This window comes from Bolinopsis microptera, chromosome 2 (genome assembly GCF_026151205.1).
Source record: "Bolinopsis microptera isolate Bmic1 chromosome 2, MBARI_Bmic_1.0, whole genome shotgun sequence".
Classification (NCBI taxonomy): Eukaryota; Metazoa; Ctenophora; class Tentaculata; order Lobata; family Bolinopsidae; genus Bolinopsis; species Bolinopsis microptera.
Genome location: NC_087073.1, coordinates 6,489,953 through 6,516,198, shown reverse-complemented (window position 1 = coordinate 6,516,198; position 26,246 = coordinate 6,489,953). Strand labels below are relative to the sequence as shown.

General features: G+C 38.1%; 2 protein-coding genes across 3 annotated transcripts; one reads left to right on the top strand and one right to left on the bottom strand.

The window, feature by feature from the left end:
* The first annotated feature begins 1,914 nt into the window (after positions 1 to 1,914).
* Positions 1,915 to 24,049, top strand: LOC134811320 (CTD small phosphatase-like protein 2). Of its 2 annotated transcripts, none has more exons than XM_063818094.1 (12): positions 1,915 to 1,988; positions 5,708 to 5,771; positions 6,060 to 6,099; positions 6,380 to 6,498; positions 6,934 to 7,134; positions 8,201 to 8,253; positions 8,449 to 8,535; positions 20,277 to 20,376; positions 20,698 to 20,771; positions 21,116 to 21,211; positions 21,504 to 21,599; positions 22,712 to 24,049. In XM_063818094.1, exons 1-12 carry the CDS (start codon positions 1,953 to 1,955, stop codon positions 22,775 to 22,777), a joined length of 1,032 nt encoding a protein of 343 aa, XP_063674164.1. In that variant the 5' UTR covers positions 1,915 to 1,952; the 3' UTR covers positions 22,778 to 24,049. The 2 variants fall into 2 exon arrangements, with proteins under 2 accessions (XP_063674164.1, XP_063674165.1); XM_063818095.1 differs by lacking the exon at positions 1,915 to 1,988 and adding an exon at positions 5,016 to 5,058 and having other exon boundaries at positions 22,712 to 22,865.
* LOC134811319 (trace amine-associated receptor 4-like) lies at positions 9,093 to 17,900 on the bottom strand. The gene is made up of 8 exons (XM_063818093.1): positions 17,819 to 17,900; positions 14,677 to 14,778; positions 13,724 to 13,876; positions 13,329 to 13,445; positions 12,597 to 12,743; positions 11,602 to 11,730; positions 10,450 to 10,626; positions 9,093 to 9,867 (listed from the first exon to the last, which is right to left on the bottom strand). The coding sequence occupies exons 1-8, from the start codon at positions 17,834 to 17,836 to the stop codon at positions 9,700 to 9,702; spliced, it is 1,011 nt and encodes a 336-aa protein (XP_063674163.1). The 5' UTR covers positions 17,837 to 17,900; the 3' UTR covers positions 9,093 to 9,699.
* Positions 24,050 to 26,246: the final 2,197 nt, after the last annotated feature.

Sequence of the window (26,246 nt, the reverse complement as noted above, 5' to 3'; positions counted from 1 at the left end):
ACGTTATCAGTGCACCAGTTCATGATGGCTTCAAGACTTTGCTGTGTCATCTCTCTGAGATGATCAGCATCAAAGCCTTGGTTGCCACATGTTGCAGGTCCCTCCAACGTAGCTTATAATGCAATATCGTCCGCAAACCCTTGAGGTCACATGAGATCATATCTCTATTCTCTGGTGTACGACATGAGACTGTCAACTACCAGGTTCCATAAGAATGGAGACAGGATCCCACCTTGCATCCGTTTAGTTCCACGTTTTTGGTTCTATTGCAGAGTAGAAACATAATCCATTTGTTGAATGAGGACAACTCACATTTCCGGTTCAGGGCCTTCTCTATAGACTTGAAAGCTACATTGTCAAAGGCCCCTTCGACATATAAGAAAGTTCCTAGAGCCATACCGGAGCTTATGATTGTCCATTCTATTTTGTGTACTATTTTGTGTAAAGCTGTCTCAGTTGAGGCACCTTTTACAAAACCGTATTGTTTTTTTAAAGCTTAGAGTATATCTTAAGGTCTTCCTCCATATGCCATAACTGATAACACTATTCGTTCCATCCACTTGAGTGGTATTGGAGCCAGAGTGATGGTTCAGTAGGATTTAGGGTTATATTAGTCAGTTTTCCCTGGTTTTGGTAGGAAAATGCCTGTCGAGTTGTGCCAGCTATCAGGAACATATCCACTTTGGAAACTTGCCTTTGTTAGTTTTGTGAAGACATCGCCTATGAGTGGTAGTCCCTTCTGTAGCATTATAGGGCGCAGACCGTCAGGTCCACTGGCTTTTAAGCCGTCAAATTCTAGTACTGCCTTCTCAACTCTACCTCTGCTCTGGAGAAGATCCTCTGTGACATTGGTAGATGGTCATTCAAGGAAAATTCAGTCAAAACAGTGAAATTTAGGTCACGGAAAACTAAAATTTGAATATGGACATATTCAAAATTTTGATTGCATCAACATTTTCTCCGGATATAGATATACTGGTTCGGGTACCTTGATGGCGACTGGTGTCACTCTTACCGACCTCACTGATTGGTCAACAACAACAAGATACAAGGGCAGGTCTCTCCCAAACGTTGGGATGGCCTGAGCTGCTTATCTTCTTTTCAGTAACCCTAAGCCACTCTGTGCCGAGGCACTATACTAGCTGTAGGGGGGGTTAGTTCTACGAGCCAGAGAGTGTGTATCACCAGCCGTAGCTGCACCAAATCACAGCTTGGTAACTGGCCGACTTGCATCCGACCAGATTTGAACCCGGGTTCGCTTGGGAGGCGATCGTGTTACCACTACACCACCCGGCCGTAATTAAATTTAAATTTAAAATGAATTTAAATTTCTATTAAACGGCAAAAGAGCTTGAACTATTCAAAAATCTTCCAAAATGTTTCCTACATTGGATCACAAGCATTACCAACTGGTTCTAGCAAATCCATTCAGAAGGTAGCATTTACACACTCTAACCTTCCATAGTGACACACAATGATAATTTCAGAAAATTAACATGATAATAGACTCAGTGATTTAATATGCCACAAATGTTTCTCTACAGGAATGTGTTGTTCATAGTCCCAGGATAGAATTAGGATAGGACCCAACCCATTAGGGTTTGGGAACATTCTGATGAAAGCCTGGCTGTAGCAGTGTAGCCACTTCATTAACTCCTTCAAGTCAGGAACCCTAATCTTTTACATTTTACTGAGTTCCATTTGGATTTACCTTTGTCATCTAGGAATATACCAGATCATTGCTAGTGGCAGGAACCATTTGGGAATAAGGGAAGGTGCTGCTTCTAAAATGGACAATCGATAGCAAGACATAAACCCTGGGAAATTTTTTAATAAATATACAAGGATTAATACACTGTATCTCTAGAACCATTGTGTACATTAAATGTTCTATTCTGAATAGTATGTTTACTTCAGTAATTTAAAGTAAATATTTGCAGGAGTAGCATGGTATGAATCGCCTTAGAAGCCTATCGTCTTGGTTTACTGTAAGTACAAAAAACGAGCTGTTCGTTATTATTGTAGTAACATTTTAATTGCTGTGGTGCCAGTAGTAACTACTTGTGATATTAGCATCACAAATTTTGTTTTAAAATCTTTGATTAGAAATAAGCTAGTTGCACGTTTTGATTTTGATTTGATACTCACATGACTGCAGCACTCTGCACTCATGACCCAGTTTCTTACAAATCAAAAAATAGATTAGCTTTATTTTTACCTCATTTTTATCCGGCATGTTTTGCTGCTGACAGACAACCTTCCACCTATCGTCCGTACTCTCAATAAGTAACTTACTTTGATCTACTCATTGAGTGTATAAACTCCACAAAGCACTCTATTTAGGTGGAACTAGGAAATTGCTCAATTAAAGCCTTATCAGCACAACACGCACAAGATCACATATCATCAACGTACTTGATCTCAACGCATCATAATAACAACCATGCGCACACACACCCACTTCCCACTACACAGTACCACACAGAGCCCGGCGATTCAAATAACGCCTAGCTGATTTTGATAGAAAAACATCGTGATCCAGCGTGATCAATTATTTTAATTTTAATTGAAGTTAAACGGCTGCACCCCTGCCTTTTTAACTAAAGATAAGAGACTTCTATATTAGGACATTTGTAGTCTGATAAAATTTAAAGTTTTGGTGTGTGAATTAAAGCTTGGTGTGAGAATTAGTGTGGAAATAAAAGAAATTTATTTTATTACATCATATATCTTAATTAAGTGACAGTAAGTATTATTATTTTAACTACAGATTGTATTATTTCAGTTAGTATTGACATGAATGTTACGATTTCAGTTTATTTATATATTATATTGTCAATAAACCGGTTTCAAAGCCCTTAAGGGTGGCCCTCGGGTCTTTAAACCAAACAAAATCTTCAAAACCCATCAACTTGTTAAAAAGTTCGTTTGCTGTGAACACTTGAAAAGTGTGGTTCACTCACTCACCTGAATCCAGATCTATTGGATATTCTCACAAAGATGACAGGTCGGCATCATTTTGATCACCATCCACATTTTGATTCCTTATCATTTGTTAACGTTTTATTTATGTTTTTATTGATGTCTTGTAACTTCATCTACACGTGAAAAGGGCATGCTTTTCTTTCTGTTTTAATCAAGTTTATCTCACAGAATAAATTATTTCTTAGACCAATGGCCTCAAATGGGAAACTTGGCAAAGTATGAACATGTCTGCAATTAGCTATACTATCCGAAGAATAGATGTAGTACGAGTGTATTGAAAATTCGTAGGAAATAACCTGTTATTCACAGCGGCATGGTGCTATTACCAACCACAAATTGCAACATCAAATTATCTAATTGACAAATATGGAAATATCAAAAGCGAAAGTTAAAATTCTGAGTAGTTGGCAGTTGCTTAGGTATGTGAGTACTCACTAGGTAGTAGGTATGTGCTTAGGTATGTGAGTACTCACTAGGTATGTGCTTAGGTATGTGAGTACTCACTAGAGCTGGTGATGTATTCTTTTAAACGTTTTGGGAGTTATTGTATTATATCAGTCTATAAGCATCCTTTACTTTTTATATAATTTTGTGGGTTGCTTAGAGGCAATGTAACGTGATAGGTGCGGTTTGGGCTTTTTGCTTACTTTCATAGGCGAACTTTATTGGTGATGATTTCGTGATTGATCAGGTTATCACGCAGACATTTAATATACCCTCATTATATCTAGATCTATTTATTCCTTAAAATGATTTTCCCGTTGTAATGTAACCCAGCATTCCATCCTAATAGTTCAACTATTATTAAACACAATCCCATTAATTTTCTTTGATATTTTGCTTTGAAATTGCTCAACCATACTATGCAGCTGCATATTGCATATTGTTTCAGCAAATTGCACACAAAACGAGTAATTCAATGTTGCAATAGTCACATACCAACTTAGTTTTAAACGAACAGCTCAATGATTGTAACAATCTTAATATTCATTATGCATCATATTTTTTGTAATGTTTACACTTGTTTTGTCGCGTGATGGCAATTACCCGAGCAGTTTAAAGGCATTATGTTGGTGGAGCTGTCACTTAATAACTTGGACAATCCTGTTAAAATCAATGTATTTGCGAAATTCCTGAGAATCTTTGACACACATGAATTTGTCGGATTTATCCGGGTTTGTTTTCAGACAAATGTTGATTTGCTTATATCAATTCTCTGAGATGTCCATTAGCCCAAGTTTCGAAATGCAGTCTTACAACCAACATGCTGGATCTTGTTACGCTGTTGACTGTGTTAAAATGATAACCCCGATTGAGTTCCAATAAAATGTTATTTAATCGTTCGTATTTTATGAATTGTGGCAGGCATTTTTACCTCAACGCTACCGGCTGCATCCTTCTTTCTTATTTGTTAACAGAAAGCTTGCTATGATATTGTGATCGCTATCAAACAACGTTATAAAATTTCAAGACATATGAATCGTGTTATGCCCACATGTGTAATTTAGTTTTCGAGTGACAGGCTACCGCTACAGCTTATCGCTTTTAAAACGCACCATTTTTACTTACTTCGCTTATCATAGATATCTGGAATGTCGATATAACTTTTCCCGCCCTGAGCTACTATCTATACATATCTCTGTTGAAAGCTGATACGTTGGTGAACTTAAACACTATAAGGTGTATGACTTGGCCAGGTATTATCCAGGGCTACATATTCCAGCAATTATCGTATCACATTACAGGCCACACACAGGGTTACAGTGCTGCGCGCAGTACGCGCCCAGATTTGAACCATGCTTTGGGCCATCACGGTAGACTTAACTCTTGGTACTAGCAAATTTTCAGGATTTGTTTTACAGAAAGTGCATTAATTAGCAGCCACTACAATAATTTGCGCGCGTGCGCCGCGCATAATGTTTTACTTTTTTGGCTTCTTTCCAAAATTAGTAATTAAATAGGTGAAATTACTAGTCTTAAATTTAATTATCCTTTTGGAAAACTTCCATACATAACAATTCATGAATAACATTACAATTCCATACAGTAGCTATGATATGAAATGCAGTCATGGTAAGTCTTCTACCGATGCATGTGCTAATCAATCACAGATAGAGCTTGCATTCGTGATTTCTTTGGAACTTGCTACTAAGTGTGAAATGTCTGCATCAAAATTTGTGTAACATCTTCGAATAAAGTGCTGTATTCATTCTGTCTGTGTGTGTCTCATCTACTAAATGTTTCATTCCGTCCTTAGTACATGAATATTTCGCCATTATCAATATGAATTTAAGGCAATAGTTTGGTAGAATGGTAGAACGGTCATGAATAGATCATTCCACGCACTTGTGAAATACAAGGAGCTTTAATTAAATGTTGAAAATATTGTTAGGATGTTGAAATAATTCGTGCGTGGATACTTGGGCGGGAGTTTTCAAATGTATTACGCTATAAGCCATGTCTTAATGTGACATCTGGTTTAAGGGCGCAAGTTTCAGCCACAATGAAAAGTGGAAAGCTTCAGGCCAGTCATTGAACATGGCAACCGAAAGGGAACCTGATTTGGACTTAGAATAAACTTAAATGACATATTTCCCGCGAAATATTTATGTTTTAAGGAATGGTTTGCTTTTATGACCTTATATCATTCAATATAAGTGGATTTCAGTGAGCTGCTTGCCAATAGAGTTCCACACGACCATCTAACACATCATTCCTCCAGACAGAGACAGAAGAAACCCCTAATAAGAAGATAAAGTTATCTAAGGATTATGATGCCAATCCTTGTGAGTTATTTATCAAACAGTCACACATCGCAAATTTCATTTTATGAAGGAGGAGACATTATTTGATTGAATGCCTAATCGGGATTTTTAGACATCAAAGAGCTGGTCTTCTTGACTGGTCCGTATTCTCTTAAGTATCACGCTATAATCAAGATTCGATGTGCATGACGACTCAACGTACTGCTTTGGCACTGGTCGAATATCCACTAAAATATCTACTGAAACTAACTTTCAGAGCGGACTGCTCTTGATGAATTTTTCATCTCAATAATATTATTGTTGTTTCAGTTATTACAAGCTCACCGCCCGCATCGCCATCAATTCCGAAGTAAGCCAATCAGTTTAGAATTCAGGACTTAGTATAGTACGTAGTAAGATTCATGAGTAATGACATGTTTTTGAGGCATTTTCAACACATTTTTGAGACGTATTTATGATACTTCGTTACATGCCGATATAGATGTTCTCGGGCACACGAAAAGCAATTATTTTAATTTCCACTCCAAAACGTCTACGACTATCTGGTGTGATGTAAGCAACCAATCTAAAATAATATAAATAATAATATTTCTGCAAATTTAAAGTTCCTAAAATCTTCTATCTTTCAGGCGGCACTCGCTATTAGGGTCGCTGCTCTCGCCAGTGCTGACCCTCTTTTCTAGGGACAGAGATGAAGATGATCAGAAGTCAACCTCTAGTGACACTAGTGACTCCCAGACTCAAATACGTGAGTACTATTTCCCTTTTCAAACCCCGGTGGTATTTGAACATAGCTACGTTCAGCCAAATTGCTTTTGGACTGAGGCCAAAATTTATCTGAGGAATTTTCTCTCCTTTCATTTATCTTTTGTAGTTTCCGGATAGGACCATTGTTTGCAAGTCGCATTTATTTATAATTATTATTATGATGATTATTCTTAGAAATTCCTGCTTAGTAAGTTTTAAGGTTAACAAGTATCAATAGTTAAAAAGCAATACGATATAACAAACATTCTTAGAATATGAATATCAGAATATTGTCTTAATAACACCTTCGTAGAATAAGCTTGTTTACCTTGTCTTCGACACGTTATAACAGGATTTCTAACAATAACCATAAATTACTCTTCGACGTGAAATCTTCCCATTTTCTGTGGTGACTAGAACCTTAATATCACTCCAGATATAGAAGAAGAGCTACCTCCAATCTTCCCAATGTGCGACACCTGTGCCGGATTAGCACGACAGTACAAATGTAAAAGCGACCTGGACCTCCTGCACGCGTACGACAACCCAGACGACTGCATGCCGGACTGGCAGGACCCGTACTATTTCATCAAACATGTCCCCCCACTGCCGGAGTACCTCAAGTTTAGGAAACCAGGTAAGATTTGTTTTTAAGTTGGGCTGCTCTAAGAGTATGTAAAGTCGAAACGAGAGGATAAATTTACAAATTGAAGTTTAATGTGAAATTACCGTGAAAGTGGGGAATCTGCCCCGAACTAGGTATTATCTTAAATTCAATTAATTGTGTAATTCTAAATGTTGGGAGCTTAGTGTATAATTTGCGGCCTCTACTTCCTCCGTCCAAAAATGTAATTAATGACCATGACATGTTGTGCAAGAAAGGTTAACTAAGCCTGAGTTTTTTCTGCTTATCCAGCTACCACTGCAGTGATTTCATGACTACTTTCTGTAACAGAGGTACGATTTGGCACAATCAAAACATCGAATTTAGCACACAGTCTGAAAGTTGGATAAGAATGCTCAAATCTAGACATGCAAGCGGTTGTGTGTCCTGTGGTAACATGTTCCGATCAATTAGTTCCACGCTAGCTCGGTTTTAAAATAGAAGTGAGATGTTGTTCACCGGCTTTACCGTTAATAAATCGTTTCCTTTAAGGGCCATATTTGTCAAAACAAACTATTTTGACCTTACGTTGACCAAGATGATCAAGGCCTCACCGCGATGGTACAATTTGGCAAATGTGATGTGCCCAGCCTGGTTGAACTAGTTTTGGGTATAATTTTATGCAGAAGAGAGTAATCTGATTAGCAGTGGGTTTGCGGATGTTATTCTCACGGTTTCTCGTCCAATCAGCGCACAGAGTCTCAGTCACGTGTTGAACAGTGAAGTTCTAGAAAGGAAACACTGGTTACTGGCCACAATTTTAAGCTTAACTCAGCTGGTAAATATTCCGTACTTTTATGAGGACCGGAGGCTGCGGCTGGTCTGTGAATATAGCTGCCTAAATACCTTTCGAGGACAAACCTAAACATTCATGATTATATAAATTATATGCTCCCACCATAACGCCGAATTTTCCCAAGCATACCTAAAACCACAGAAATATTTAACGCTAAAAGCATATAGCCGTGAAAGAACATGACAAAGAATTTAAGAGCTGTAACTCCACCATTACGATTTAATACCCCCGCTCCTATTTCAGTGCTCCCAATGAAATCCAGACAGACCCCTCGCAAGACGATTGTTCTAGATCTGGTAAGAAATGTTTGAATTTGAAAGCACGGCGAAAATGTTTATGTATTAATATGTCCATCTGAAATGGAAACTTTTGGTCTTTAAAATACCTCATCTTGATTTAATACTGTCGATTTGTCAGTAATGGTTTTGGGACAGATTCAATGGAATTCACTCCTGATTAAGTTAATTGTTACGACCCTTCTCTCTGTCTAGGACGAGACACTGGTTCATTGCAGTCTGGAGCTATTACACGATGCTACCCTCGTCTTCCCCGTCTACTTTCAACAGAACACCTACCAGGTATGTGGAATGTGTGGCAAATATCAAGACCTTAAATCACCTTAGTATCCCATCTTAAATCACCCTCACGGAGATGGGATTAAATATGTTTTTTGGTTAGGTTAGGTTGGGTTAAGAGGCGCGTTTAATGTTAGGTTTTTGCAATAAAGCTAAAGGTGGGAGACAACCGGGCAACTACAAATTTGGGCGAAGAATTTTGTGAAACTCTGTACAATGCTGTTATATAGTGTAGGAATGTCTGAAATTCTCGTGAGTATCTCAATAATAGATTTATCAACATTTCATCTGATTATTTTGAGAAACAAGGAGACTCAACCCTCAGTTTTTAGTAACACTAAAAACTCACACGACTCGGTGTCACCTCAGTTACACTTACATGTCTGTAAGTTAAATTAAGTTAAGTTAAAGTTATTTAGTTTATAGCTATAATTTACCTATGCTCACCAGGGACCAGACTGGCTGACAGGATGTCTGATTTTCATTTTTCATGGTGTCGTGATTAAAATAAAACTTTTAAGAAATTATGAGCTGTCGTTTCAAGTAAGACAAGCTTGTTAAAAACTTAGAATAAATTTCATTATAATTAATGTTATATTGAAGAAACTAAACCAGAATTAATCTGGTTAAATGAATTGAAATCGTATTTATCATCGCCAACAATCCCTTCATAGAAATTGATGATAAAACTTGCTGTATAAAGAGAGGTCATAGATTACAAATAAAGTTAAATATTATTAAAAAAGACACATAATATTATAATAATAACAACGTCAAATATTTTGTTATGGGTATAAATAATGAAATAGTTATTGTCTTCAGTTTCTGCTCAGTGCTCATCCTAGCATACAACTCTCATGTTTCAACATTTCAACTAGTTTCTGACAAACTGTGTGCAGTCTGGTTTCCAAGGAAACAGCTGAGTACTCCTGCTGAACTGTTTAGTACCGCGGTCTGGCTCAATTGTTATAGATAGCTGAGGGCTGGTCGTACTTAAAATGTACTTAAATGTTTGCCCACAATTGTCTTGAGTTCTCTTCTCGCCGTCTCTTCGCAGTGGACTCTTGAGTATGTCCCTGATACATGACAGTGACAAACCAATCAGAAAACGGTATTCTGGTCACGTGACACTTACCACGACAATAGCGCGACAGATCACTTCTAGACTCACAGATTGACGGTGCCCTGAATGGAGGAAAGTGTCTGGAAACTGATCTCCTTCTCGCTCTTACAACAGCACATCAGCTTGAAGGCTTGTCGGAATGGAGGATAAGATATTATCAGGACGTAGGGGGAGATAACAGGGGATACGTACACAACCCACTTACTGAACATCTGAGAAGTGTGGTCTGTTAACTATAAATGGTTTAACGACAAATATCTTGAACTTTTGGGTTATTACTCGTATTGATGATAGAAAGAATTAAACAAAAATTACTTGGTTTTTGTGATAATTCAATCTCGTATGATGTGATTTAATTTGGGTCACCCGAATTCTTACCACGACAAGAGTAGATAAATGCATAGCGTCAGATTGGAAAAACGTAAAACCGAATCGATGAATGATTTACAAGACACGCCCCGGAATAATTAACTAATTGAACCTCATTAGATTTACCATTCAACCCTAAGACTAAGAATATCTTATCTTTTGGCATATTAGAAAATTACAAGATTTCTTATTTTAGGTCATGATATGATTGCCGTACGTAAAACCATGATCCAAGACAATTCCCTAGGACCGTAGTAGATTTTCCGAATGTCTTCAAAAATAGAGTCATGCACATTGCACATTGCATAGACATTAGACGTAATACAACTGCTAGGGAAACACCAATATTATTTTCACGGCACTGGCTTTCTAAACTCAAATGATACAAATAAAACAGCCTTTCTCTAAAACACAAGAGTTCTCACCTCGAGCCTCCAGTCAGATAGCTGGTATCTGATATCAAACAGTTTTCTGAGAGTAAGCACAGAACACGGTATCCAGGAGATCAGGAATACTAGAGCCAGCAGCAGGAACACTTTGATATTGTACGAGATTATATCCTGATCTTGGTACCATTCTCCACCAGGAATCTGTCGTAGAACCTGTTTTGTTAGTACAATAGTTTAGTTTGTTTATTGTCCAGGAGTTAGTTTCTAATAATAGTATTTCCCGCTAGACTCTCAAACCCCTCCGGCCCCACCCCTTCAATTAGGTTACAATAGCCTGATTTGAGCTGCACATTTTAGTTGATGGCCGAGTCAGGCTGACCGCATAAAATTTTTAAAAGTTCGAGCTCATGTTCTACAGAAAGGTGCATTGCAAAGAGCCCCTAGCAGACATAGTTGGAGATATTATCACATTACTGCGGTTTCTTTGATCGAATTTTGGAAATGCGAACAGTGCACATATTGTGGGTATAACGGTTACATGATTGAATAAAGCCCAAACCAAGGTGTCATCAGACACAAGTTATGTTTGTCTGGCTGTGGGGAGCTGGGGCTGGTTGGTGGTTGGTGGTGGCAGTTTGGTTGTTAATAACTAATTAGTGGAGGTATAAATACTGGTTAATTAGATAATAAGCGAGGGATGCTATCTTTAGGCATGTTTATCACGACAATTAATATATCATGAAGGAGCTGCTAAGTCCAGCTACATTTAATCTCCTTTAATAGGCGCCACATTATAACACTAGAACTGTTGAGAGATTGGAATATTATTGAGCAAGGTAGCTGAAGTTGAACTTCCAGTTCCTCTATCTCAGGAACTAGCTGGAGCCAATGAATGAGCCGTATTCTAGTCAGATGACAGCAGCAAGCTAATCGTCTTGAGTTTTAAAATTTAGCTGGAAGAGTTTTATTTAATAAAAGGAGTATTTTTAATTCGTTAAGCAACTTATTTATTATTATAAGTAAACGTTCTAAACAAGGGATAGTTAAAAACAACGCCCAAGTCTAATCTTTCCCTTAAACAAATAACTAAATGTCAAAACTTCACTGTACAGTTTCTGTCAATATATCTTGTCATAAGCTAAATTACTCAACTTAACTTTATTTTAACTTTATTTTAGTTTAACTGACCTGATCTTGGGCGTAGAACCTCCGTAGTCTAGCGTAAATGTAGCAATAACACCCGAATATGACAAGTCCCGGTACGAACATGTAGCTTAGCACATACATCACATCATACACGTGAACGCGGTGGTAGATCTGAGAAGAACAAATGTCAAACACAAGGAAATGTTTTAGCGTTGAATCTGGTAGACTTATCAAAAATCCTTTTAGGATGTTTAACTTTAGAAGATGATGAATTCATGACTGTGACGGCAACCTTTCCGTATTATATTTCTCACTGGAATTCAGGAATTGTATCAACTCCTGGTCACTCCACACAGATGGAATTTCGGGAATTCGATTTCCACTATCGGGTAAATGGCTTCTGTAGTTAGATTAGACTGACACAATCACGTACCCGTGACCAGATCTTATTGTAGCGCTAGTGGCTGAAAGAAAATTGCACGAAATTGAAAAATTTACTCTCATCTTCATTCCTTAACTCTAGAATTCATGGCCACTTCGTGCCCGGTAAATAGTGGAGTTAACTGTTCGTCTGGGTATACATGATTTAAGGAACTTCAAAACTTCAAAAGGATTTAGTTTTAAATAATTTGAGTGATAAATCTTGATTGTCTGACCCGTATGCCAATGGTTATGACATGTTATTGTCACGTGTTACTCCACCCCACAGATGGTTGCTTGTATGAGGGGTACAATAGTTTACTCTTGCAAGGAGCAAGTTCGGATGGTAAATCAATTAATTAAGTTGCTGAGAGTGGTGTACGTTGATTAATTAGCCGCACCGTAGTCAGTTCAGACCGTAATAGTAGCTGCAGTTACGAGCTTGTCTGTGAAACTTAAACTTGAATATTGGGTATGAGTAAAAGATAAACCATCAGGGATTAGACTATACAATAATTTAGCCTATTTGTCCACCAAACATTCTATATTACGATAGATTAGTTGAACACTGCTCTAGATAGTAGTAGTACTAGTAGTAGTGCTCTAGATAAAAGTACCTGCTCTGGAGTGTACATCTCACAATGTGCGGTGGTGTTATTGTAACGAATAGAAGTCTCTGTTAGCAGCTCCATGGTTAAGTAGGGCACCTCCACCACAAACAGGGATACCATCACCGCTAACAGTACCATGAACATTCCAGATACCTGAAATATACCCACAATTAAGATCAAGTATTGTGTGTAGCTGTCATCGGTTGTTGTTTAATGTTAGCAATCCCGCCGCTTATTGTTGTATGTACTTGTACTATGTGGTTGTAAAGTAAATGTCGTGGAGTTCGCTGAAATTTGAGCTCCGGTTTAGATCCAGAATCTGTTCTATGAAGTTAAGTCGTCTCTCACGCACCTTATTTATAGACTCGACTAAATTTTATTGGACAGTATTGTTGTGAAATGCCTACAATTAAAGTTTAAAATTTTAAATAAGCACTTTAAATGTTGATAAAGGCGTTCAGTATCATATCAGGGCTGTTTTAGAGATCATGGAAATATTTGAATAATCTGAAGGAGAAATGCAGAACATACGATCATAAGATCAGTTTTTTCGTGAATCATAACACGATTATCATGCCTTAATAATGAATATCAGACGGTGCTACTGGTCGTTGATACTAGCAATTTATAGTATATATATTTTTAATCAAATGATAGAATCATTTATTGACTTCATAGAACACTCTAAACGTATAGTGAAGACATTGTCAGCTTCTATTTGTAGAATCAAGAACTGACCTGTTTCATACGGTAATTACTAAAGAAGCCCATTACAATGTGTCTCTGATCCACTGCTATCATAGTGTGTAGTAAGTAACAAATCATAAAGAGGAGGAACGGCAAACTCCCACTTATCTGAGGGATTGTGAGAAATGTGAGAAAGGTTCGCTTAAGAGATCGGTGTTGTTATTTAAAATCCGATTTCTTACAACAGTTGACTTGTAAAACAAAACACTCATTAATAAATAAAAGGATCCTAATTCCTACCTGACAGTGAGATGACATACCTTGCACCAGAGATCACCCCCAAACCAGACCCCCACAGCTCCGCTAACCCCCACAAGTTACCTGGTTACCTGGTTACCTGGTTACCTGGTTACCTGGTTACCTGACAGTGCAGTGAGATGACATACCTTGCACCAGAGATCACCCCCAAACCAGACCCCCACAGCTCCGCTAACCCCCACAAACACCATCACAAAGGTAGCTCGGAGGAAGTCAGCTGCTGCCAATGCTGCTAGGAGCCAGTGTGTCCTCGTCATCCGCAGAAACCGGTACTGGGCTACCTGGAGTTATAAATTGACATTGGGGTTTTATAGGTTGGTGTTCACAATTTTGAATGGATTTTTGGCAACGTTGGAATTATTCAATCACACCGCTCTTCGGGAAAGATGTGAAGGATTGACTTATCTATATGCTATGGATATTCTAAATTTCTAACTAGTATGATGCCCCTCCCCTCCCTTCCCCGGTCCCTCCCCCCCCCCCCCCCCAATCAGACTGCTTTCAGCGCTGAATAGTTTTGGAACAATGCACCAAAGCGAGGGAGGATTTAAAAGTCGAATATCTTCATATCGTTCGTCTTTTAAATTTCATTGGATAACTAATCTTTAGTGGTTCCATCAATTCACCATTTGTCCCACGGAGGATTTAAGTTTGCGGTCATAGTATCTGGGAGTGTTTTTAACATTGTATATTCATCTCATTGTTATCACTGTCCAGTCATTCGAGCAAACACGCATAAGTATCTTTAAACTTGATTTAAACTTTGATTATTCAAAAGTATTTGTATCGCGTAGGATGCAGCATTTTTGTGTCAATGGTCATTGTTCTCATCTATTTAATACAATTTTTCTACTAAATATGGTTAGACAGAGAAGAATTTAGGAGTGAAATTTCGGAAGGCCTAGACGGCGCAGGAATTCGGGTTTTAGTCTACCACTTCCTGTCGGGATTATCACCTCTAAAAGGCATATTGTCGGTGCTTTAAAACCGACAAGATAAAAAGCTCTGACAACCGACAAATAGTAACCACTGACAAAGTATTGAAAACTGACAAAGTATTGGAAACTGACAAAGTACTGACCATGACTATGACAGTGAGGTTGCCGGTGATGGCAAAAGCAGATAGACTCAGGAGAACGTAGGCCGGGGTGTAGGTGTCTCCATTCTCGTCCATTCCATCTAGCTGAAAAATACACATTTTAAGTTTCATCTCCGGTTTGATGCTGATTCTCGGTGAACGGTAAATGTTCAGCTATTCCGATAATTTAACGTCAGATCATAGGTACTCCTTATTGCTGACATGACATTCATATTCTATTTGATTATTACAAGGCATAACCAAGAGGTTAGCTGGAGTTCAAAGCCGTGACGTCGGGTCTGTAGACTTCTCCATTTTCGCAAGGTAAAGATAATTCTAGCCCCGGCTCTGACCTATATCAGTCATTTGAGTCCTAACATCTACCCAATACTTGCCCATGCCCTGCCTAAATTCTTGACTTCCCAGTTCCTATTAAGGTTAGAATTTACATCACGTCAGAGTGGTCTAGTCCTAACGATTGAGGTTGAAAATCTTGGGCACGTAGTATTTAGACAAAACTTTCTGGGCTCAAGTACATAATGAGGGGGCTATAATCGGAGGACTGAAATGGAGATTATATACTGATGACTTGGGATTGGGCTTGAAGATGTGGAGATCTAACTAAAGGGTCATCAAAAATTAAGAAAATTTAATAAAATATAAGTTGACAATGATTTATCCTTTCAATGGCTCGATTGGACGGTTACTAAATAAGATGATATATCTGGAAATACAAATGTCACAAGGAGATGAAAATGAAAGCAGCTGAAACAGAAAGTGTGAAGACAGCTGAAGAGGCAAACAATTTCAACTATGTGACCTGCCCTCCGACACGCAAACAATCAACAAAAACATGATTTTCACTGCAACAGATAGCCTCAATAACATGCACTGCTCACCGCACCATTGCTGGATAATTGGCCGCGAGGAGAAAACATGTTGCGATGGTGTGGTGGGGAGATGTGCAGGGGGGGTCTTACACTCGCTCTCTGCAGAGCTAGATACTATCACTCTATCATATCAAACGTGATTATTCCATACATGGTTATATTGACTTGTGGCGGGGTCAATACACTTCGGGCTGACCTCAATTATACTGCAAATCAAGTGATTTGAAGTGTATAAAATACAGCTGATTTTAAACAATACTAGCCACAAAGCTAGTATATTTAGTATAGCTAGTATATTTAGTATAGCTAGTATATTTGCCAACTCAAGCTATAGAAAGTAATGGCAGATAGAGGAAAGAGCTATTTCCTATCTCTCAACAAAATCAATTACTGATCCACTCTACACTGTACACGGTCATCAATCAACAAAGCTTATTAATATTTCATAGAACAAATCCATTTGCGCCGTTGAGTGAAATTGTTCTGAAAAGCTGCCAAATTCCAAACTATCGATTCAAGTATTCAAAATGACAAATTTTGTGCATGAAATCAGGAATTCAATGCTCAAATTTCAAAATCTGTGAAATATCTTGATATCAGGTGATATGTTGATTCACTGATGAACCAAAATGAACCTAGCTGAGTGGGTACAAATGGAGACCAAACCCAGTTTGTAACTAACTCTAATGAATACTTCCATGTTTAACCATGAGTGTAAATTTGCAAATGTAGAGACTAGAGAGTATCCGATACAAAGTCCGGGCTGAGATCCCCTGCCCCCAGAGATATCAGATAGCTTTCTTAATTGGGTCTAATTGGGCTGTCTTGTGTTACAATTTGCAACTAGAGGGAAGAGAGGGAGGTTATGGGGGATAAGTTGCTGACTGGTGATTAGGTGCGGAATTATTGGGGTTTCAATTAGCGGCACTGTTCTTGTGGTTAGGTAGTTGTATTTCCCTTTCGCAGTATGGGTGTGTATTAGAAACTACTAAATTCAAGCAAGCACTGATGAACACTTACTTTCACAGTATGGGTGTGTATTAGAAACTGCCCAATTCAAGCAAGCACTAATGAACACTAACTGAGTGCGGTTGATCAATGTTTGAGTTAAGATCAGATTACGCTGGAGGACAATACTTCATTCAAGTTTCTCTATTACCACAAACAACAAACTTCAATACTAAATTCAGAACTGCTTGAAGGTATGGGGTTGTAGAACGGAGGAATTTAAGAGCAGAATGTTTGGGACGGAAGGGAAGGGACAGCTGTGAAATATCCCGGTTTCCAAGCTAACAACTTGATGGAAACTGGATACGCTAATTCTATTAAATATTTCACAAATTCAAACCCTGTCGGGTGTTTGGGTGTGGGAGGGAACTTTACCAGACGTGAATTGAGAGTTAGGTAAACCAGACATTGAAAGTGAGGGTATCGTAAATAAAGAGTATTTGCTGATGATAGGGGCTCGATAGAAGCTGACTCTACCTTGCCTTATTTTTCGACATGTTTAAAAACGAGGCGATTTGAAACAAAGCAATGTCATTTTGGGGACATCCTGCAAGCTCAAACTGTTTGGGTACAAGGAATTATTTTAAATTTACAGAGTTGTACGGTTTTAAAGACTGGGAAAAGTTTGTCGGGTGAACCCAAAAAGAGGAGCGTAAAACATTCCGGAGACCCGAGGAGTCAGTTACTCAATATGGTAGTAAGTTGTTGTGTGAAGCAACTCTGGGTAAAATGAATATTGTGAGGTTCCTCTGCAAAAATTTGTCAGGTGCTGCCAATGTCAGGATATTTGTTTTCAATAATTTCAGCATAAAATATGACAATGTTTCCTAAAATATGACAATTTTCAACATGAAATATGAAAATGTTCCTAATAAGTTAGAGGGCGATATCTCCTTTAATCATTTTTCTCGGTTAAGTTTATGACGGCTTGCTGATTTAGTATAAAACCAGCTGTAAAAGATTGTAAAGTTTTCAAGAAGCAAAAGAGTCGAATGTGGTCAGAGTTAAAACTACTGTACTAGCTAGATATTATGTACTGGCTAGACATTATGCAATAACAAAGCGATATATAATAACTGCTACCTGGTCAATAATACTAGTCATGATGGCCAACTCACATTAAGTGACAATAGACCTACCAAAATGTGGACTAAAGCCAACACCTATACCACACCATAGGTCCCAGAGGTGCACAGATATTCTGGACATTTGCCAACACACCCTTAATCAAATATTTTTGAACTTACCCAAAATCTCTCCCACATCTTCAGCCCAGTTAAACTCAATATACTGAACGGTACACTGCTGTAAACGCAATAAAAAGGTATATGTTATGTACTACAAAGTAGAGAAATGGCAATAACATGCAGGAGTAGTTTAGACAGACGCTGCTCTCTGCTGTGGTACGCAGTTGGTCACAGCTAATTGCTATCAATTTAGAACCAGATTCCAATATATATATACGGGCGTCACTATATTATAATGTATTTGAGGAGAGAAGATTCTAAAATAAGACACAAGACAATTTGATATCCGATCTACTGTCGATTTAATTCCCGGAATTTGATCGTGCCAATAAATTTGTTAAGCATTAGTCAATTGAATGTCAGGCTTTATTCAGCCGATTTGTTTTGACTTTAGCATTGCTGGGCAATTAGATTAATAACATCAGTGCACAGCAACTATCTCTCAAAATGAATAATACAATGGAATACTAGAAATTTCGAAGAGCGGCTAAAAGCAACGATCTAGCCGAACAAATTAGGGACAAGTGCAGTACATATTTTAATACTTTTTACTTGGCTCTGGTATTTGGCTCCTCCTTTTTACTGTACAATACACGTATTCACTATTCACTATCCAGGGACCTATTTAAAGTGCCGTCGTGAAGAATTCTTTTGTAATTTTAGATCTGCCGATGCTCGGAACAATTTAGGAGGCATCATCTCAAAGTTGTTTCTTGACAAATGACGGCGTCTGTATGTGAACAACAACGGTGCATGCGATATTTTGGGAAGGGCCCTTTATCGGTATGCTTTCGGGCAGCTTCCTCGGAATGCAGGTTCTTCCGTTCAAATTTTTCTAAAAAACTAAGGTTATCACTTCAAATAAAACAGTACAGATCACAGAGGCCCAAGGATCAGTCGAAAAAAGTTGTTTCCAACGTTACATCTCTTAAATTAAGTTATCGGATTTTTTCATTATGTAGCAACAAAGATCAATTCTAAAAAGTTGAACAAAACGAATTCTAAGACGTACGATGTATAGAATAATGACAAATTTTTCATGATCTGATAATAACTCCATAACTGTGTGTCTCGACGTACGAGCCGGAGAAGGAATTACGCCAATATTTCTTGACTTTCTAACCATCACAAAATAGACAGAAATTTGGCGACAAAAATAACTCAAGGTTGGGTCTCTTCTGGAGAGCATTATTTGGCGAAGAAAAGAAAGATGCGGTGCGGAACAGGGGGTGAACTGCGGTGTGTAATGATCATGTACTTGTCCCACATGTCCCCGGCCCCGGTGTGATATCTAACCGGCGGTATCTAACCAATCCTTTGTAAAATGATATCCTTTTTTACACCAGCCCTCCCAATTCAAGCTTCAAACTCGGTTCTATTCATACACTCAAATGCATTCCATTGTTTCAGGGCCTCTAATTTCCCTAATTTAGTAATCAGAAGTTAAGCAGGAAACAGGGGTAGAGTTGTCTGAGTAGGGTGACATTGTCTGAGCCCTCTCTGTTGCGCTGTCCCAGATCTCCAATTTAATAATAAATGCCAGATAGCGGCATAGATGTGAAGTTCTTCTAGGTGGTTGCCAAGTGAACGTCAACAGATTTGGTGATTTTGTGTGTCCTTATTGTCGTTTGTTGGTAAATAAGGTCTAATTTTTGTTTTTAAGTCACATTTTAAATTAAATGATTGAGTAGGATGTGGGCAAATATGCATGAAAACTGATATCAAAAGGTACCAATATTTTGGAAACGATCCAAAAGTAAACTCAGTAGTAATAAGTAACGAGATTAACCTTTGTGTACTGAGACCCGACTGAGCAACACCAAACCGAGATCCAAGGACAGAGCACGGTCATTTCCTCTCTTCCTCTCTTCTTGTTCTCTTTATCTTTACACTTTGCTGAGCGGTTGGTTAAGTATGTATGAAATATTTTGAGGGGGTTTTAAACATCTGGTATCATGTGAAAGTATCAGAGCAGGTCGTTCATGTCAAAAGTTAGATGCAAAGTAACGAATGAAAGCGGCGAAACTTGCAGGCAGCAGCTACAGAAACGAATGGCAGACAATTTAAAATTCAAACAGACGGGTCAATTCGAAAATAGAGAGGAAAATATTTGGTATTTTAAAACGGGGAGTTTTTCGGTTATGAATTGCAGACGCAGACGAAAATATTTCACATATTATGCAAGTTCTAATTATTACATATAACGGGGAATGGCGTGTCACGTTTAAAAATTAAGTAAAATATCCGTTTTAGAGAAGCATATCATCCACAAATTCAATCAATTTAAACTCCCAAATACTTCAGGAAGCTTTAATATTTAATAAGTTAAAAGCATTTAAAAGCTCAGTATTATTTCAACCCCTCGCACAAGATTTAAAACAACTTAGATAATAAAATAATAACGCGGAGTAACATTACCACAGTTGCTCCTTTATAAATACTTATAACATTACCACAGGTATACGTGAGAATACGACCACACTTCAAGGAGTTCCTCCAAACGATCAGCGAGAAATACGAAGTAATCCTGTTCACCGCCAGCAAGAAAGTTTACGCAGGTATCGTTACCTTATTATGTGCCACGTGATAATGTCACGTGTCATGTGTTGTGATGTGCGTTAGCCATTAAATTTGATTTTAACGTGTCATCTTCTGCCGGAACTAGTTTAGCTGATGTAATTGGTCTCCGACTTTTAGATGACCGGACCGTGAGGCGTGAAGGGAAAATGGTTAACCACACTGCTGGAAAGTTGGTTGGAAACTGCTGGATGAAAATAAGAATCCCTGGTTCACTTCGTGGTATGGCGATCATGGGTTCGTTATGATAAGCTGGTGACGGATTTAATACGAAAATTGAATATAACAAAGCTTCGTTTCAGACAAACTACTTAATCTGCTGGATCCGGATAGATCGCTAGTAAAGCACAGGCTGTTCAGGGAACACTGTGTCCAGGTATGTTTTACTTGTACTTCTCTCAGTTTATTGGGCTTTATATGTTAACGTAGAACATTTCGATAACTTAATCAAAAATTATCTAATCACTGATTTGATAGGTGGCATACCTTCATACTTGTTTTCGTGATATATGTGTGACACTTTCCTGGTGCGAGTTTGAAAGAAAACCTCGTACTCATCAACATTTACATACCTTCATTAATTGGCAGAGATTTTCTTTGGTCACCGTCTTAGTGTCACAATCTTTCGGTAGACCATATATCCTGTAGTGAGGTAAATCTTGATCAGATGTATTTAAATGATTAATGTGGTCAATGAAATAACCGGAACATTATCTTCAGGTACACGGAAACTACGTAAAAGATCTGGAGGTTTTAGGACGAGATTTGTCTCATACAGTTATCATCGACAATTCCCCCCAGGCATTTGCATACCAGGTATATGGAAGGTGGTATTCTTTCTATTTATCTGGAAAATTGGAGAATATAGCATTGGCCTTCCCCCCCCCCCCTCCCCCCTCGCCAGCTTAATCTTGACAGAGCATAAGATGTAAGATTCTGAACGGACCATATCATAGTTACAGATGTGATAGTTGTAATCGTGATTAGTATGATATCTGACAATTTCTAGGACTCCTTGATCCGCCCGCTAATTTCCGTGGTTACTTTTAATTGTTGTAATTTGTTTTCGAATCTCTAATTTATCTAATGCATTTTTCGAATTCTTCAGTTATTCAACGGTATTCCGATAGAGTCCTGGTTCAAGGATCAGGATGACAAGGAGTTACTGAACCTCGTACCTTTCCTTGAACATCTCGCTTCACTCGTTAGTTCGTTACACCTTTTTTGCCATAATTATCGCTAGGTGCCTGTGATAATTTTATAGGTGCTGAATTTCAATCCAGCCACAGCTTTTATAAAGAATATAATATTAATACAAATAATAAAGTGTTACGAAAGTAAAGTGTCGACTCGCGGCAAAATAAATCTTAAAACTTTTAAAATTACAACTGAAAATTAAGAATATAGCAACGCTAATGCTAACTTCTAGAAAATACTTTAGTTAAATAACTGGGTGACCACTGACCTGGGTATTTACGCACACCTGTGCCGGCCTCATTAACATTTTCTAGACACGTTGGGGCCGTGCTAATTGACCTGCACCCTCATTTACAGATCATCAATATAATCAAATTTTTGTAGAATTTTGTTATTTAAAAAAATATCCTGTCCAATCAGATACAATAATGTTGGACGCTAAGACCTAAGTTATTTTTGTTTTGTTATTTCCTGAGTGCAATTATGTTAATCTGATCATGTATAATGCACATAAATTAATTCTAATAAGTTAAGAGAGGCATCTAGCAGTAGTAATTACAGCCTTGTCAGCTTTTCCAGTACTGTTGATAATTATGATTCATAATCATAGTTATAAATATAAACATAACGTAAAAGTTAACTGGATTCGATTAAAGTTAATGTTGATGATTTTATCAACTTAATATATTAACGGTAAAATGTTGGTAAAATGCATATTTTATTATTTAAAAAATAATCGTGCAAATGGTCCCTATTTTATGATACAGTGCAGTAAACAAATTTTACTGCGGGATATTCTATCAAATGTGTTACAATGAAAAGTTAGATTTAAAAAACTATCGATGAGGCGGCAAATAACAAATTTCACAAATTTCACAATCCAGTAAAATTTATGCACACATTGTTTTTGAAATACGATAAATTGTTAAATATTCCCATTATACGTGCCGTGGTGACCACTGCTTGTTGGCATTCGAGAATTCAGCGCCTGATATCTAAAAGGAAAACCACCCAGCCATCCCCCTCTTCAACACATGGGTAGAAAAAACCGTAACCTTTTATGATGTCTGTACGCTAAACTTTTCTCGATGCATGCCCTAACATGCACACTATTTTCAGGAGGAGGACGTGAGACCCCACATCAAACAAAGATTCAAACTGCACAAACTGTTACCCCCGGATTAACCACACTCTCTCTCTCTCTCATTAACATCTGTATTTAGTAATTTATTTTCCTACGTTTTGTAAGATAGACCTCCCGCGCGCTTGTCTTCTGTGTTTGGTTTGTGAAGCAAAGTAAGCCCCGGAGTTCTGTGAAGGATAGTAGGGTTACCATGGTAACAGGTGGGTGACACTTTGTGTCTTCTGTGAAGGAGCAGGATTACACAAATTTGGAGATAATAATAAAATAATGCAAATACAGACCATGCTAATTTCGACGTAAGATGGAAATGTCGTGCAACTTTTGAGATGATGCTCATATTGATCAATGATCATCCTAATTCAATTAGCAATTAGCAGCTAATTGCGAGATAATGCGAATTTTAATCATGCTAATTCTAAAATGATGGAAATTAGTTTGATCCTACTAATACCTGGGTAGTTTAATGGCTTTTGTATTTCTTGTTTGCGAGGTTCAAATGAAAATTCGGCTCACGGCGTACTTTGTTCCACAACATTCATACATGTTCACAACGCAGAATGTTAAATTATTATCACGTAAGTGTCATCGCATGTTGGGTTAAATATTGTAAAAACTAAGTTTCATTTTAAACTTTTAATACATATAATATTGTTTATTTTATCTTGTTCATAGTACTTTAAATATATTCGAAAGTTATGTATTTCGTGACTGAAAATCTTTTAATCTTGTTAAAATCATCTTTAACGGATATATGTATAGTTATACGGTGTTTTTATCCACTTACTAATGTACTGCAACCCAAATTACTGATATATCCGAATTAATATTTTACGTTTCGGAAAATATGATAATTTAAATTTAAAATATGTCACAACAGTATTAGGGCTGATCAACTGGTCTGTGTGCATTATTGGATATTGATGATTGTTCTCGTTGTTTGGAGTATCTAAAACCAAAACCCGTTGCAGTTACCGTGGACACTATATTCTATTTAAACCGTTTGCGCTGAAAATGTGTAGTGATATGTAAAAATGAGTTGTGTAATTATCATTGGATCAAAGTTCCTTAATCACGAAAATACGAAAATACGAAAATAAAGTTCAATTTCCAAAGTTGCGGCGAGAAGTATTGTTAAACTGGTGTTTTCTTTTTCGAAAGAAAGCTCCTTAAATTTGATTTTGACCTATTATAGTATTACAACTACAAGCACCACAACAATTCCAAATCGTATCGAGTTCAGAGTTGATCTAGGAACTTTGATCTTTAATGGCTACTGCTAATTCGTAAATGGATTTAGCATTTCGTTTACCCTATTCAACTGTTTTATTTATTATTTGGAATATTTAAGTGGCGCAAAATTCTCATATAGTCTAATATTTGAACCAATTATTTACGTGTTAACAGTTAACATGTCACGGGTATTATCATTACTTGCTCCACGCTGTGGCACCTGCCGTGCACGAGTGGACGGCCATTTCGGATCGCGGAAAATTGCCACAAAATATTGATTTAACATTAACAAAAACCAGGTATCGCGACGCACGACGATTGAAGGCTTGTAGGTTTACAACTTACCAGGACGCGCGCCGAGTTGGACTCAATATGGAACAAATATTTTATGAGTATCACCCGTTAATCGAAGGCAAGTCTGCATACCAAGCGCGCCCACTTTTTTAACGGTGGGTGATACTCGTAAAATATTTGTTCCAGGACCGTCGACGAGTCCAACTCGGCGTGCGTCCTGGTAGGTTATAATTATAAACTAACAACCACTTTTATGCGCGGCGTTCTTTTATTTTTGAGCTTCTTGCATAGAGAAAATCGATCAGCAATAGACTAGTACATAGTAAGCATGTGTAGCGCGATGCACTACCGGTTCGCGCAGCGCATCCAGTAACATGCTTCGTTAAATTGGTACGATGAACCACTAGGTCATGCCGAACTGCAAAGGATTGACATGCAATCGTCAATCAACGTATAACTATAAACGCAAGCTAGATAAAAAATGTAATGCGCGGTATTACGTTTACGGGTAAACGTTAAATAATAGTGGAGCCGCGGCAAAAATGCGCGGCTCCATCGAAATGCGCGGGCATTTCTGCAATTTATTATGCCGCTTATATGTTGTAGCGGCGCGATGCACTACTGGGCCGCACCGCGCATCAAATAATTCTTCTCGCAACCGGTAGATCGGCGAAATGCACCACTGGGACTCGCCGAGCTGCGAAGGATTGACATCGTGAATCAATTATGTCGCCCAATAAAATGTGACCTCCAGATCAGTAAAATTAGGTGCGCTGGGAGAGCTGCATAGAGTCCACTATTATTTAATATTAGCCTGTACTGGCTCAATAAAATGTTACCTCCAGATCAGTAAAATTAGGTGCGCTGGGGGAGCTGCATAGAGTCCACTACTATTTAATATTAGCCGCGGCCGGCCCATTGGCAGTTATGATCAACATGTATGATGTAACAGTAGTAATATAAATTATTGCAACCTCAAACCTTGACGGATGGTATGTGATAAGCTGATCGCGTCGTTTTATTTGGCACACCAATTCCAATGCGCGGTGATTTTCGAGCTTCTCGAATCGATTTTTTGTCTCACGTCGTGATCCTCATCCGGTCATCGTCATTTCATTTAATAATTCCGTGACAAAAGGGCCATGATACGGCCGCGCACTGTACTTGTGCGTGGCGGGCCTACAATTACGTGAGGCAACTACAAACTATTTTTGCTAATACGATTGAGAGTAGCACATAGCTTATATATTAATTGACGATGTCAATTCTTGTATCACGTGGTGACCCCCACGGTCGCTTCACTATAAAGTTTCACTGTAGGGTTTCGACGATACAGGGGGAGCACTCGTGCGCGGCGGGTCATACAACGTATGACAAGTCAATTCATTGCAGCTCGGCGAGGCACAGGAGCGCATCTCGCCGATCTAGCGAGAAGCATAATTGAGTGCGCGGCGCGGCACAGTAACGCTGAACGCATCGCGCTACAACACATAGCAAGCTAAATTATATTTGATCGTTTAAATTTTTTGCAAGTCACAAGTATAGCGCACCCGTTTTGCTTTTTTAAAACAGGTAATACTCGTAAAATAGTTGTTTCAAATATAATTATATTCAAGACCGTCGACGAGTCCAACTCGGCGCGCGTCTCGGTAGGTTATAAACCTACGATTTTCTTTTTCAAGATTGAAAATATATACATGGCTGAATTCAGATTTTCATAGAAAGCAAGCCTAATCGTTTTAGAACCAAATTAAAAAAGAATTAAGTATAAAAATGTTAAAACTTCAAAATTATCAATGGAATGAATTGGCAACGTCCAAATATGTGTAAAATAAGACGAAGGGAGGTCACAACACTGCGCGCAGGAGTGAGATTGTAAAACGCATGCGCGTGCGAGCAGCGAGCTTTACGTCACGCTCGACGACAAACACGCATGCTATTGAAAAATTTTATCAGTTATATCACCTCTAGCAAGCTCGCCAGGCA